This window comes from Dama dama, chromosome 5, assembly GCF_033118175.1.
Source record: "Dama dama isolate Ldn47 chromosome 5, ASM3311817v1, whole genome shotgun sequence".
Taxonomy (NCBI): domain Eukaryota; kingdom Metazoa; phylum Chordata; class Mammalia; order Artiodactyla; family Cervidae; genus Dama; species Dama dama.
This window is the reverse complement of record NC_083685.1, coordinates 90548449-90564566: the sequence shown is the minus strand read 5'-3', so window position 1 is coordinate 90564566 and position 16118 is coordinate 90548449. Positions and strand designations below refer to the sequence as shown.

At 55.2% G+C, this 16118-nt stretch overlaps 1 protein-coding gene across 1 annotated transcript in view; it reads left to right on the top strand.

The window, feature by feature from the left end:
• Positions 1–16118, top strand: part of SEZ6 (seizure related 6 homolog) — a 47635-nt gene that overhangs the window by 15355 nt on the left and 16162 nt on the right. The window contains exons 2-3 of the mRNA XM_061140993.1: positions 5738–6352; positions 7037–7170. Coding sequence (XP_060996976.1) covers positions 5738–6352; positions 7037–7170 — 749 coding nt within the window. The remainder of the gene's footprint in view (positions 1–5737; positions 6353–7036; positions 7171–16118) is intronic.

Below are 16118 nucleotides of genomic sequence, written 5' to 3'. Positions count from 1 at the left end.
TGGGGGAGGATAGGTGATTACATGTGAAGGCGCTGAATGCCTGGTTAGCACATGAGCAGTGAAGAATGGCAGCTGCCTGGCTCCAAACCACAGGAGGCAGAACATATCCATTCTGGTTCTGCCATAGCGTTCGGGTGATCTTGGAGAAGCCACACCTCAGCTCCAAGGCCTCAGTTTCCCCATCTATTCTATTGGGTTTATATTGCCTTTCCTGTTAATACAAGAAGTCAACAGCAACAAACCTACCTCAGACACAGGAATACTGTGGGGTAATTATGTCAGTGGTAGCATGTGGAAACAGGCCTCAGGGGCCTTCTGTGACCCTGCCAGCCTCTAGCTGGGGACCCTCAGTTCAGGAGGCAGGCCTGGATCCAGTGAAACTGTCACTGTGGACACCAGGCTCTGGCTCTGGGGGGGGCCCAAGTGCTTTTACTCTGGGGGCCTCTTGTCCTGCCCTCGGGCTCTGGGGTAATGGGGGTCTGCAGGGGCCAGGCCCTCACTAATCCCCTATTAAAACTTGAAAGGGGCCAAGGAACCTCCAGAATAAACTCATTAGCTTTTATGGGATAATAAATGGATTCCATTAAATTCTCATTCTCCCTATGCTGGGCCAGCTTAACCTCCAGAGCCCCAAGGGGCAGGCTCCCTGCCCACTGTAACCCCTAGACTTCCCCCTGTACCCACCGGTAGGCATGCTCCCCACAGCTGAAAGCTGGTGCTGCCACAAGTGGGGATCAAGCCTGACCTGTCTGAGGACTCTGGGGCCCCCCTCCATGTGCCGGCCTCTGAGACCAGCAGGCCCCTCCTGCCCTGGCAGAGGATGTGGGGGGCGGGGGGGCGCAGCAGAGGGGAGCACAGGCCTGTCTCTAGTTGGCCCTCCCCAAACCAGGAGGACCCCACTCCACAGATGAAGAAGCAAATGCTCGGGTGGGCAGCCCCCAGCTCAAGTCACACAGCTAGTGAGAGATAGATGGGGGATTGGAACCTGAGGTTCTTCTGTCTGGAGCAGAGAGATCTGCAGAAACAGTAGTCTTAAGCAGGCGGGCCATCTGGGCCTGGTGCAGCAGTTGCCCCAGGTCTACACCGTGTGCAGACCACCACCCTGGTCGTCCCTGGTGGTCCAGTGGTTAAGACTCTGCATTTCCGCTGCTTGGGAAGGGTTCCACCCCTGGTGGGGGAACCTGCCTGCTGCCTGGGGCGGCCAAAAAAAAAAGACTACCACCCTGCCCCACTGCCTCCAGACAAACCAGTTCAAGCTCCTCAGCCCACCGATGCTGTGACCCCTGGCAACATCTGGGCCTCACTGAGCCTCAGTTTCCCCATCTGTCAGACAGGGACAAAACACCTACCCCTGGAAGCTATGAAGAAGAGTCCCCCGTCGTTATGGGTTTCCCAAATCAGAGATGAGCGCTCCACCCCATTTAGATCCCAGTCTGTCGGGGTGGAGGATGCATCCCGACCCCTCACCCGCCGCCCCATCTTCACCCCGCTGGGTCCAGGGGAGGAAGGCGGCGGGGCCTGAGGCTCTGCCTGGGAGGACCCGGCTGGAGCCGAGAGGAGGGGGCTTCTGATCCCAAGAGGGGCCACAGCGGGGGCTGCGAGGGCCGGGAGGCGGAGCGGGAGAGAATCCACCGGGGAGGCATCCTGAATGGCTCATTAGTGCCGATGAAAGCCTTTTTTCATTTCGTCTAAATACTTTAAACAGGGCTCCCTCCGATGTCTATTTGCATAGCTTAAGAGCTAATGCGGGGGGAGGGCCCAGGCGGCGGTGGCGGCGGGGCCACACCAGGGCCCCGGGGCTGCCGGGAAGCTCCGGGCCTCCGCCGGGGAAGCCGAGGTGGGGGTGGGGGAGCGGGGGAGTGGAGGGGGTGTTTCCCAGCCCTGGCCTGCGGGAGGGGAGGAGGGAGCGGCCGCCCAGGGAGTGCATTCCTGTGTCCAGGCAGCAGGTGGACCGGGCAGCCTGTCTGGCTGTGGCCACTGTCCCCCAGCTCCATGCCCGCCTTGGAGGAGGCTATCCTTTGCACCGTGTGGTACAATTTATCCTCGTTTAACAGATGACAACGCTGACATCCTGGAGGTCACATACACTGCTACACAACAGGGAACACGGTCCCCTAGAAAGGAGAGGGTGGCCTCACCCGGGCCAGCCTCTCCCAACCCCCCGAGAGCTGCTGCCCTCAGAGGGTGGCCTCACCTTCTGTATCCCTCCACTCTTCCCCCAGAAACCCCTGCTACTTAGAACATTAAGATTCTCATAAAACCTCTCCAAAGCACCCGTTTTACAGCTCAGGACACAGTGGTGACTGTCCTGGGCTCCCTTGACTTTTAAGTGGCAGAGCTGACATTTAAACCCGGTGCCTGTGTGACGCAGTGCCCCCGCCCTGTGAAGCAGTGTCCTTGGCCTCTGGTTTTGAGTTCCAGACTCAGATGTGCTTTGGGCACAGAATGGGGGCTCCCTGGGTCCCAGCCCAAAGGCCTCCTGGGGGCCCAGCTCGGCTCAGTCTCAGCTTAGGTCCCAGGTGCCAGAAACTGTGGCCCCAGCTCCACTTCCAACCTGCATCAGACCATGGACAGGTCCAGTCCTTTCTCTGGGCCTTAGCTTCCTGTACTGGCTAGAGGACTCTCTGCTGGGGAGCACGAGTCCCTTCCTCCTGTGAGGCAGACTGGTGTCCTGGACTGACTAGGGCTTTGTGAACCAGATCAAGGCAGGTTCAGATCCCAGCTGCACCACTGTGCCCCAGGCAGATCCTCACCTTACCTCTCTAGGCTTCCAGTTCTTTTTCTGTAATGTGGGAACAAGAGTCTCACCTCACAGACTTGTAGTGTCACATAATCCAAGATCTGGGGATGGCCTGACTCGGTGTCTGGTACATATTAAGGTACCTGAAGAGACTGGGCCTTTGGCCTCCGACACCTGGCAACCCACTCCAGTATTCTTGCCAGGAACATCCCATGGCCAGAGGAGCTGCAGTCCATGGGGTCGCAAAGAATCAGACATGACTGAGCAGTTACCACACACCTCCTCTGTATCACACCCCCTCTTTGTCGGTCTCTATACCTTTGATCTCAGTCAGCTCAGGCAGAGAGAACCCCAGGAACCTGGCGAGGGAGGTCACAAGGCCTGAGGCTTCCATCAGAATCAACCAGGGTGTCTGGAGACGCCCTCTCCGTAGAAATGGCTTGTCTCCCACAGATTATCCTACCCTCTCTAACAGTGGGGAGCACCCTCAGGGACCAAGCGGCAGCTGATTGTGGAATCAATTTGCTCGTTTGATATGCTATCTCCGTCCCATTTAACCAAGTGCTCAGTCCCCCCAGATAACACAATCAGTGCAATCGACAGTGACGGGAGGTGCCCATTAGCTCTGCTCCGTTGCCCAGCACCCACCTGGCAGCCGGCGGGAGGAGCCGTGCCCACTCTGGTCCCTTCCTGAGACAGAGGCATTCCCTCTCCCAGTGAAGACTGCCCTGGGAGACTCATCTCTTCTTGGGCCACCCTGGAAGGGGACACCAGAACCCTAAGGCTCCAGTCTATGTGATGAGAAAGGCTCTTCTTCCTTGTGACATGCTAAGATTAGTCTCAGGTCACCTGGCAAAGACCGTGTGACATCTGGGGGCTGGACAGAGAGTAGTCCTGTCCTGGCAGGTCACAGGCACTCCCTGGACCCTCCAGCACAGACTCAGATGAAAGACACAGGACATTGGCGAACCATCTGCTCCAGGGGGTGTGGGCCTGGCTGCGTATCTAGTTTGGGCACCGTGTTGTCAGTGTCTGGTACAGAATGCCAAGGCACAGATGGGCTGTTTTAGTGAGCATCCCAAGAAATAGGGATTGGTCCTGCTTTCTCAAGGCTTTGGGCCCCCAGACCTCTCTGACCCAGAGCAGCAAAGAGCCCTCTGACCTGCAGCCACCTCCCCCACCCCAGTTTCCTCCCTCTTCCCGAGTGTCTAACACATCAGAGCTGCCATGGTCTCCCGAACAGAATGTAGGCCATCTGCTGCATCCTCGTGCCTGCCAATCCACAGGGTGGGTGTGGGATGACAGCCCCACCATCGGATGTGCAGAGGAACCAACCTTCTCCTTGCCGACTCTGTTATCTCACCCTGGCTGTGTTTCCCTTCAAGTCCTCATGCAGCCATTTTGAGAGTTGTTCAAATCAGAATATCTTCCCAGCCTTCCCAAAACTGGCAAAATTCTATGTGAAATGTATCTGGAGCCAGCATCCATTGACCTTTTTTCTGACAGTCCAGGATCTGGGGAGCCTGGTGGGCCACAAGTAGAATATACTGCATCTCTCCAGCTATGATGTGGTTAAATAAGTCAATACAATCAATAGCATAGCAACCTCAGGCCAGGAACAACAAACACATTTCTTCTTCTTCCATAGCCTATCTACTCAATTGGTAGTGGCTGCCTGTGTAACTGTGTTGAGAAGGATTCTGAAGTCCGATGTGGCCCCAGCAAGAAATAATCAAAATTGGTTAACAATGTCTGCCATGGATTGGGGATGACATGCAGGTGACCCTACTTTAGACCCTACCCTAAATGGATCCTGGCTTGTGTCAAAAGGAAGATAAAGAGAATTCAGAAAGACATAGCAAATGGGAAAGGGAAGTAATATTATCTCAGTTAATCCTATAAAAGAAACCCCATCTTACAGGTGAGAAAAATAAGGTTCAGAGAGTTTATTTGCCCAAGGTCACACAGTCCCATGGTGACAAATTTGAAGTTATATCTGCCTAGCTCCAGAGTTTAGCTTCTCCTACTCCATTCATATTACTGTTCTTGGTGGACAAAAGAGGGCAAGAGAGACAAAAGAAATTATTTTATGGAAAGTAAGAGAAATAACGCGTAATGGGACCCTGACAAAAAAGTCATCATGAATCCATGAAGGAGTCTAAAATAAAATCCCAAATATGTGAAGTATTTCCTGAGACTAATGGCCAGCAATTTCACTGAGAATAGAAAGTGAGCTTGAATGCAAGGCCCTGTAATCTTGGGCAGAAAAGTCACGGTGAGGGCACTCTTGCTAAGGGTGTCATCTCTGACCTTCAGTTGACTGGTGGTTGACTTCGAGCAAGTCGTTTCCTTTCTTTGACCTTGTTTCCTCATCAGTAAAAGCAGGCCTTTGAGCTACATTAGGGATTGGAAATATTTGTTCAACATGTGTGTCTGAGGTTTCAGGCATGGCTGCCTAGAGTGCTGTTTTAAGAAGGATTCTGAGGCCAAATCTGAGAACAACCAAGAAATGGTGTGATGACAGATTAGTAATGGCCTTCCAGGTGGTGCTACTGGTAAAGAATCTGCTTGCCAATGCAACCCAAGAGACCTGGGTTCGATCCCTGAGCTGGGAAGATCCCCTGGAGAAGGAAATGGCTATCCACTCCAGTATTCTTTTCTGGGAAATCCCATGGGACAGATGAGCCTGGCGAGCCACAGTGCATGGGGGTTGCAAAGAGTCAAACATGACTGAGCACTTGTCAGCAGCAGCAGATTAGTAATGGCCACCTCTGGTGTTGGTGGGGGGGAAGAGATCTCCCATGTGCCATCCTTGAAGTGCGTGTTATCATCTCACTTTCAGCTCTCAAATTCTATAGCTCCATGATTCTCAGCCATGAGGATGCTCCCCAAGGCTCTCCGTCAAAAGAGAGATGGGTCTCCCAGTGCCTGGACTGGGTATGCTGCTGCTCCCTATGGGGCAGGAGGAGAATCTCTGAGCATTTGTTATCATTTCAGGACTCTCCTCGGAGGCCCCCACAGAGCGGGAAGGGCAGGCCCCAGGCCTGGAGGAGACGGATGGAGAGTTGACAGCGGCCCCTACACCTGAGCAGCCAGAACCAGGCGTCCACTTCGTCACAACAGCCCCTACCCTGAAGCTGCTTAACCACCACCCCCTGCTGGAGGAATTCCTACAAGAGGGGCTGGAGAAGGGCGAGCTGAGGCCTGACCCACCTACAGCGAGTCCCCTGCCCCGCCTGGCCAATCAGGACAGCCGCCCCGTCTTCACCAGTCCCAGTCCAGTCATGGCGGCAGCCCCTACTCAGCCCCAGTCCAGGGAGGGACCCTGGAGCCTGGAGTCGGAGCCCCCTGCACTTCGCATCACAGCTGCCCTCCCTCCGGGGCCCAGCATGGCAGTGCCCACCCCAGGCCCAGGGGAGGGGCCCAACACTACACCCCCTGGCGGAGCATGGACTCCAACCCCAGAGGGTCCTGGAGACATAGGCAGGCCCTGGGCTCCGGGAGTCCTGTTCCAGACCACAGGGCTCGGGATGGAGGGGACTGTCACCACCTCCACAGCTTCAGGGGACGATGAGGAGACCACCACCACCGTCACCACAGTCCAGCCACCAGGTCAGTTACTTGCTGGCTCAAATCCCCATCTAGAGAGAGGGATGGGGGAGCTGGGGGCCCTCTGGATTCCTCTCTCTGTGTCTCTGTGCTGGCCTGCCTTGCCAACCCACAGGGAGCATGTGGACTGGAACCAGACCCAGGTTCAAATCCTGAGTGAAAGCAACTCCCCCAGACCTTGGGGCTTCCCAGGTGGCGCTGGTGGTAAAGAGCCCACCTGCCAGTGCAAGAGACAGAAGAGATGTGGGTTCAATCCCTCGGTTGGGAAGATCCCCTGGAGGAGGGCATGGCAACCCACTCCAGTATTCTTGCCTGGAGAACCCCATGGACAGAGGAGCCTGACGGACTACAGTCCTTAGGGTCGCAAAGAGTCAGACACGACTGAAGTGACTTTGCATGCACACCAGACCTTAGGGATTTTATCTAACCTCCCTGACCCTCTTCTGTAAAATGGTAATAAGAAGACCCACCTCACTGGGTCACTGTAAGAACTGAGATAAGATTGCACACAGTAGGTGCTCAAGAAAAGGTGGTTACCCTGCTTTCAAAGGGTAATAGAACTCCCAAGAGGTGAGTGTCATCACATACCAGACACGCACGCACACACACACACACACACGGGGCAGCCATAGTTGGACCCAAATTGCCAGAGCTAAGTTTAGCCTTATGTCTCCCCCTGCCTTCCAGGCCCTTGCAGCTGGAATTTCTCAGGCCCAGAGGGCTCTCTGGACTCCCCCACGGCCTCCAACTCACCCCCTGATGTCGGTCTGGACTGTTTCTACTACATCTCCGTCTACCCTGGCTACGGCGTGGAAATCAAGGTGAGTGACCTGGATCTAGCAGAGGAGAAGTTGGGGCTAGTGTGTTATCTTTCCAGAAAGGTGCTGGTTACTAGGGGGAGGTGGGGATGTGCCAGGTCATCAGTGGGAGAAGGGGCCTAGGAGCAGGGTCAGGCGATGGGCCTAAACCGTGGTTGGATTCTGCCCTGTGCATTGGGAAGTGAAGAGGTTCCTGTTCCCACTCAGCAGTGCCGAGGCTCGGAGGGGTGGCAGGAGGGGCAGGTGTGCCCATCGTCTTGCCCCAGGGGTTTAAGGCGCTCAGGAGAGCCCGAGGAGGGGCTCTAGCCATGGATGGGCAGGGGGTTGGGTGAGTGTCTGAATCCACGTGTTTGAGTCAAAGAGGACTCAGGCTGGCCTGGTTGGGCTTCTGAGAGCCATGGAGCCTCACTCGCACATGTATTCACTCACTCATTCCCTTCAGCAAACACCCTCTGAGCAGCCTCTCTCAGTCAGCCCCCTCTGCTGGCTCCTGGCATGCGAAGGTGGGAAAGACAGACATGGTGGCCCCATCCAAGGTGACCAGCTGCTGAGGGAGTCAGACCTAGTGCCCAGCACCCTGCCTCCTGCCTCCCTCCCCTGGTGTGAAGTGTTAGTGGCTCAGTCATGTCTGCCTCTTTGCGACCCCATGAACAGTTGCTACTTCAGGCTCCTCTGTCCATGGGATTCTCCAGGCAAAAATGCTGGAGTGGGTAGCCATGCCCTTCTCCAGGGGATCTTCCTGACCCAGAGATCAAACCCAGGTCTCTTGGATTACAGGGCGATTCTTTACCGTTTGAGTCATTGGCTCTCTCTTAATCCCCAAACCTGAGCCTGTCGGCTCACAGGCTCCACATGCTCCAAACCCGATTCTTCCTTTTTGTTCCCCAAAACCTGCTTGACACTCTACACCTATCCTCAGAGACTGGCCCCAACCAATCAGAAACCTAGAGCAGCACCCCCATGGTCCATTGTAGACGGCATCCCTGAAGCTGTGCAACCGGAGCTGTGAAACCTCGGCCCTTCCATCTCCCTCTCCCCTGAGTCCACCAACTCATGACGAGTTCTATCACCATGACACTCTCCCAAACTCAGATCTGCCTGCTGCTCCCTCTTATCCCAACCACCACGTGGTCCAGCCTCTGTCATCCCTCCCCTGATGATATAGTGGCTGCCTCACTGGTCACTCCACTCATGCTTGACCCCTCCTACCATCCTCCACCCACACTGCAGTCATTTTTCTCAGATGAAATCGATCCTACCTCCCACATCTCCCCCAAGGGCCTCTGAATCAAGGCCAGTCCCTCTGGGCCCATCTTTAGCCGTTTCCTCCCTTGTTCTCTACTCTTGCTTTGCATTAGACAGCTTACAGCTAATGGAACAGACCAAGCGCACTTTCCTCACAAGCTTCTGTTGCACCTGCTGGTCCCTTTGCCCAGAAGAGTCATCCTCCTATCCCTTCCCTTAGGACTCTAATCTGGCCTCACTTTTTCTGGGAATTCTCTCCTGATCCCCAGAGCTTGGGGTATCTCCCATCCTAGCTCATCACTCTGTCTCCTCTGGGTGTGTTTATAGCTGTCCACCTCCCCAGCTCGACTGAGAGTTCCTTGAGGGGTGCCTTGGAATACAGGGCCCAGGCTGGCTTCTTCATGGCTGATTGAATGAAATGGACCAATGAATGGAGGAAGGAAGGAATGAGGTGACATTTGATGTGACTCTGGAGAGTGAATGGAGGTGGAGAGAAGAGGCATTCAGTCCAGGAGAGGGAATCAGGCAGGTGATGGAGGAGCCCAGGGAAGGGGCAGAGGAGGAGAACAGGCAGGGAGCAGGACAGCACTGCCTGTCTCCCCTTCCTGGCCTGTCCCCCATGCATCCCAGAGCCCCTGGATCTGGGCTGAGAGCCAGCTCATCTGTCCTGGGGCAGCACCCTCCCGTCTGGGGATGGCAGGTCCAGGTCTCTGAGCCAGACCCTGAGGAGGGGGCACCTTCTCCCACCCCTGGTGGGCCCCTCCCCTTCTTTCTGTAACTGTTTGCTCTTGTTCTGCCAAGCCCTGTGCCCCTCACTCTGGTCTGACTGGGAGGGTAATTAGGAACAGTCACCAACACCCCCCCCCAAGCCATTAGCTCTCAGTGCCGCTTAATTAAGGTAATTAATGTAACATCATCACCTAATGAGTGGTGGCACCGGCTGTAGCTCACCGGGTGGAAGACGCCAGCTGCAGGTGTGGGGCAGGCAGTGGGTGGGGGGGCAGATACCAGGCTGGCTGCCCCCCTGCATGCCTGGGCTGGCTTTACCTGTCCCCCCAAGCCTACCACCCCCACTGATGCCCACTAGGCCAGGCTGGGCCCTGCCCTGGCACTCTCCACAGTGAGGTGAGATGCTGTGGGCTCTGCCTGCCCTGGCCCTGGCCCAGGCATCTGCCCCACCCCGGATACCCACCCCCTCACGTAAGCCCTAGGAAGCCCCGTGTCTGTTGTCTGGTTCTGCCACATTTTTTTTCATCAGATGCAAAAGCTGTTACCAGGCAACCTTGAGAGGAAGACCTGCCACAGCCCTGGATGGCTGTCAAGAAATGTAGCAGACAGATGCTGGCCCCACCCTCTCCTCCCCCACCACTGGGCAGAGTCCTTGGGGACCCTGTCAACCTGATGGCTTGAGACAGAATCTGAGGCCATGGCAGGGAGGGCCAGGTGGGGAGGGACACAGAATCAGCCAGCGCTGAAGCAGGATTTAAGGTTCTTCCATGGCCAGTTCCGGCCACTTTGGCTCCTATCCAGGTCTCCTGGAAGCACCACACAGGCCACTTGGGGACCTGAAGAATTACTGATACTGCAGACCGATACCCAATGGGTATGTGAAAAACTGAGGCCATCATGGAAAGAGAATTGCCCAAGGTCACTCCGTTAATCATTAATTAATGTTTTTTGATGAATGAATTTGTTCCACAAATATGGATCGAGTAATTACTATGTGCCAGGCTCTGTGCTGGGCGCTGGGGACAGAGATCTTCAGAATTAGTGGGGGAGACAGAAATAAAAAATGATGACCATCAAAAAAAAAAAACCTACCACCACCACCAATGACCATAAAATACACAGTACTGTTGGCAGTGGGAGTGGGGAGCATGGAGGACCGTAGGAGTTCTAGGATGGGGCACACTACTTTAGCCAGCAGTCTGAGTAGGGGGCTGGTCAGGGAAGGCTTCTGGGAGGTGACGATACCTGCTCTGAAGGCTGAAGGATGAGAGGCCGGCAGCCAAGCCTGGGCTGGGAAGGACCAGGTAAGGCAGACTGGCCCTTGAAGCCTGCCCAGGCAGTTTTGGACAGGTGACTTTATTGCAGAGGAGCAGGAGGTGGGCTTCAGGGCTTCTCGATGGCACTCCTGCTGGAGGCTAGGTCAGCGTAAAATGCTCTCTTGCTCAGAGCTGGATGTTGGGCCAAGCCATGCTGGGCATTGGCAGCAAGATGAGTGAGACTGTTGGCACACTTAGGAGGCTGCCCATTGCTCCTTTAGGCCTGTGGCTTCTCCCCATCGCAGGTAAGCCCCTGCCTGCCCCTCCATGAGTTCACGGAGATGGTTCACACTAGGTGAAAGGGATGGAATCCTGCAAGGGGGATGGGAGGAGCCACGGGAGGAGAGGAACATCTTAAAGACCCATAAATTACAGCCCTGCACTGGTCAGTCTGGCACCAGGCTGAGCCCCTGCCATGTGCCCAGAGTCCTGGCTAAAGACTGGGGCCCTAGGCAAGACCCTTTCAATCCCCTCTTTGTGAGGAATAGTCTCAGGGTTCTAGAATCTCTAATGGCCCAGCTCCCCATGGCTTTAGGATGTTCTTTGTGCCCTCTGAGAGTGAGGGTCTGAGCTGCCTGCAAGAAGAAGGCCAGGGAGGAAGAAGCTTGCCTGTTTTGACCAGGAGTTTGGCATGGGGCTAGGCTCTTTTCAGAGAGATCCAGAGAAGCCCCTTCAGATGGGTGGGCTTGAGCTCTGTAGCCCATGAGGGTCCCATTTCCTCTCCAGGCAGCCAGTCTCCCCTGAGGGCTCCAGGCCTTTCTGGGCCTGGCTCATGTCTCTCACTGTGCTGGGCATTCCAAAAGCCTTCCCGCTGCCAGCCCCATCTTGGCTTGATGGCTGTCTGTACCATCTGGAGCCTGGGCACAGCTGCCCACCATCCCTGCCCTGGTGCCCCAAGTGGCCCCATTGGAACACTGCTCTCCCAGGCCAGGCCAGCTGCCAATTTGATAACCAGAACCCCCTATCCTCCCAGCCCAGGACCAGGCCTGATGCAGGAGTACGTGGTGGGGCAATGCGGTGAAATTCCTCAGCAACCTCTTCTCTATTGGCTCCAGGAAGGCCCATGTGGGGGGGGCGGGCGATGGTCACAAGGGAGCAGGCAGGTCTAGCCCCATGGATCTAGGCCCTTCTCCCCATCCCTAAAGCAGACCCTGTGCCATCAGGGTTTGCAGACAAGCATCAGTTAAGACAAGGGCATAGAAGCTATAGGACTGGGGTTCCAGTCTTGCCTTTGCAGCCCATCTCTCAGTCATGGGGCTAAGCCCCTAGCCTTCTCTAGGCCTCTGTCCTGCTCTGTGAAAGGAAGTTGAACGAGATGATGTAAAAGTGTCCTCCACCCCCATCCCTCTGAGTATGGCTCCTTTTCTGGCTGAGAAACTCCCTCACAGGTCAGACTGGGCAGTGGCCCCTCAGCCCCTTGACCCTGTTTCCTGCTTTCTAGCAGCTGGCTTCCTTGGTGGCTCAGACAGTAGAGTCCTCCTGCAATGCAGGAGACCCGGGGTCAATCCTTGAATCGGGAAGATCCCCTGGAGAAAGAAATAGTAACCCACTCCAGTATTCTTGCCTGGAGAATTCCATGGAAGGAGGAGCCTGGCAGGCTACAGTCCATGGGGTAGCAAGGAGTCAAACACGATTGAGCGACTCTCACTTTCAGAACTTGGGCCAGGGAGAGGGTGGTTCTTGGGTACCGTGCCTCTCAGGCAGAGCCCTGGCACAGCTGAGGTGAGGTGGCCCACAGCCTGGATGGGGCCCGGGTCACTCCAAAAAAGGGGAAGGAGACCACAGATGCTCCGCCCATTCTGTGCTGAGCCCGTATAGGTGGGATCTAACATAATCCTTACAACCCCAACTCACAGACAAAACTGGGACTCAGAGAGGTCATGTGACTTGCCCAAGGACCTATCAGCTAGTCAGTGACAGAGCTGGGATTTGATCCCAAGACTCGACAGGCCCTGTTCTTCCCCTGGCCCAGAAGATTGGCCTGTTCCAAGAGGGAATTCAGCTGGGGACAGTTGGAGAGCTCCATCTGCCACCCCTTTCCTCAGCCCAGCCCTGCCTCCTCCTTTAGGACCCCCACCTGGAATTCTCCCAGTCTGGGGGCAGAGGCCTGGGATGCATGCATGAAGGCACAGCACTGGACCAGGAAGCAGGAGTCCTGGCTTTGCCTCGGATTCACTGTGAGACTCAAAGAGGACCTCTCAACTTCTCTGATCACAAGATTCCTTTCTCTATAGAGTGGAGGTAAACACAGCCTCCCTGCCTCCTTTATTGAGGTTCTGTGAGATCTGAGAGGATAATGGGTGTGAAAGAGCTTTGAAAACTGTAAAGGATCTCATGGGAGGAACTGTGATTCTACTACTGTTGGAGTGAGGGAGCACGTGGACACGAGGGAACACATATATGTGTGGACACGCATGTGCCAGCTCATGTATTTTAGGGAGTAGTATGCACACAGTGGGTGGCACTAGTGGTAAAGAACCCACCTGCCAATGCAGGAGACATAAGAGATACAGGTTCGATCCCTGAGTCAGAAAGATCCCCTGGAGGAGGTCATGGCAACCCACTCCAGTATTCTTGTCTAGAGAATCCCCATAGAGAGGAGCCTAGCGGGCTACAGTCCGTAGGGTCACAAAGAGTCAGACATGACTGAAGTGACTTAGCGTGCACGCACGCCCGTGCATGCAGTGGGCTTATGTCAGAGTACACGCATGACTGTTGGTGACCAGGAGAGTACAGTGGAGCAAGGGCTGTGGTCAGTCTCTGGGGGTGGGACTCAAGTGCTGGGGGAGGGGCTTGCACATGAGTCATCCCTGAGCCCATGGCCTGCCTCTGCAGGCATATACTCAGGTGATGGTGTGCAAAGCCTTGTGGCACCATCCTGCCTGTGAGTCATACCATTAGAGTATGTTCTGGAGACCGACTGGCAGCTTCCATGGGGACAGAGAGGCCAGGCAAGGCTGACAGTCTGGGGTTGGCAGAGGGCAACCTAAGTCCTCCCCATCTCCATTCCAGGAAGGAGTCAGGACAGAGTCAGCCCCCTCAAAGCAGCCCTATTTCCTTTCTTGAACTGACTGCCAGTCTGCGGGAAGCCAGGCAGAGTTAGACAGCCCAGGGTCCTGTGGGAATTGCCCTCGCCTCCTTTTGCCTCTGTCTTCCCTGGCCTGGTCCCCAGCTCCCCTCTTGTCACTGGCTAGGGGTGTGGGAAGACAGCCCTCATGAGCAGAGCTGACATTTCAATCTGTCTCCTGAGCTCTTCAGATGCCTGCAAATTACATCAGGACTTCATCACCCCCCCTTGTCTAACACCCAGCCCTGTCTGGCCCCTGTCAGGCCTGGCCCTCAAACAAGTGACAAATTACATCCAGCCATGGTGGCAGGCCTGCAAGTGGGTGCTTGAAACCCAAGGGGCCAGTGCTGCCTAGACAGCCACTGGGAGAACAGGATGCCTTTTGGATAAGACCCCGAGTAATCAGGCCCACTCCATCCCATGTTCTCATGGCAACCCTACCGCCAGGCCAGCTTTGAGGGGGGCATGCCTTCCCCAGATCAGAGAGGGACAGAGGTCTCAGCTCCCAGTTTTCCCAGCTTTATAGGCTTCTGAGAGCTTCCTAGGTAGCTCAGTGGTAAAGAATCCGCCTGCCAATGCAGGAGATACAGGTTCGATTCCTGGATCAGGAAGATCCCCTGGGGAAGGAAATGGCAACCCACTCCAGTATTCTTGCCTGGAGAATCCCATGGACAGAGGAGCCTGATGGGCTACAGTCCACGGGGTTACAAAAGAGTTGGACTCCACTTAGCGACTAAAAAACAACAGGCTTCTGAGGGGGAAGGAGGCTCAACACCTTTAAAAAAAATCCCAGCCTGGCCAAAAATCACATCCCTCCCAAACCTGATGGACCTGGGGCCTGGGAATAAAGATGTCTAGAAATCTGTCTGCAGGTGACGCCCCCATGAGGCTGGGAGGGAGGGAGCTACCTTGGCCTCCAGTGAGGAAGGCTCTGTTACTTAACACCTGTGCGACCTTTCCAAAGCTCCTTAGCCTCTCCCAGCTTCTGTTTACTTAAGGGGATTTTACCACCTACCTTCCTTATAGAATTGTGGTGAGGATGAAATAATATCTGTAAATAGTCCAAGGTTTGACACATGGTAGGTGCTCTGTGAATGGTAATTATTGGTATTGCTGCCGCTGTGGCTGGCTAAACAGCAGGGTCGGGACCTGGAAGCTGGGGTCAAAAGGGTGTTTAGGAGAGCTAGGAAAAATGCTAAATTCATGTGTATTTCTCTGCCTTTGCTTCCTTAGCAATTTCCCTGCAGTGATGTCATCCCTTCCTCCTCCTCCTAGTACCGCCCCACCCCCTGAAGCACTCTCAGACCCACCTGCTCCAGGCTCTCTCCCCACCCAGCCTACAACCTCCACTCTCCCCTAGAGGATTCCTGCTGCATGCGTTCAGTCCCACTTAAGGCAGAATTATATGCTGCCTGGCATCTCTCGATAATTACAGATTCCACGTGTGTGAGTCTTGTTTGCCCAACTCGAGAATCACAGAATCTCCAAGTTTGAGGGGACCTCCTCCAGCCTCCGCCTGCTGCAGGAATTCCCTGAGGACTGTCCCTGGCAGATGGTCCAGCAGCCTCCACCCAAACATGCCCTGAGCTGCTCTTGGAGGAGCAGCACTTCCGGCCCAGCATCTCTGCCTCGGGCCTTCTCCTCAGCCCCCAAGATCCCCCAGGTCTTTGCTCCCAGGCAGGGGGGTCTGCAGGGCACCTCTGCTCTCAGCACTCACAGTCTGAGGGGCTCAGAGCCTAGCACAGCTCTGTCCTCGGACCTCGCTGTTCTCAGCAGCCTCTGGCAAGTGATGTATATCCAGCGACCCGCCCATTCACCCTTTCCATATGTCTTTATTGCAACTGGCCAGTGAAGAGGGTATGTGCATGCTAAGTCGCTTCAGTCGTGTCTGACTCTGTGCAACCCTATGGACTGTAGCCCACCAGGCTCTTCCGTCCATGAGATTCTCCAGGCAAGAATACTGAAGTGGATTGCCGGGCCCTCTTCCAGGGGATCTTCTCCACCCAGGGATTGAACCCATGACTCTAATGTCTCTGCATTGGCAGGTGGAATCTTTACCACTAGCTCCACCTGGGAAGCCCCAGTGAAGAGGACATCATGATCCAAAATGCTACCTTTAGGCTTTAATAGATAGAGGACAGGTGGGGAGGGCCTGAAGTAAAGAAAGTGACTGTCCGGGCTTTGGAGGCAGAGGATGGTGGCCCTGAGACCTGAAAGAATGAGCAGCTTCAGCAGGAGAGGAAGAAGGGCAGGCATTTCCTGGGCAGGATCCTGGGCATGCAAATGCCCAGAGGAGGGGAGTGAGCATGGCCTGTGGCCGCAGTGAAGGTAAGAGACTGGCATAGCTGCCGAAGTCAACAATGAGCTGGGAAGTTTGGACCTTGTCTTGTGAACAATCTGAAATCACCAACAGCTTTGGGTAGAAGAGAGGCATGATCCAATGAGGGACAGCCAGGGCCCGGGAGATGAGTTGGGGATGGACAGGGTGAAGGTCAGGTGGGAAACAATGGAGGGGTGGGGTGCTGGTGGTGGTAATCAGAGCCAAGATGGAGACAAAAGGATGGAGAGAGGAATCAACTGAAATATTCGGGAGG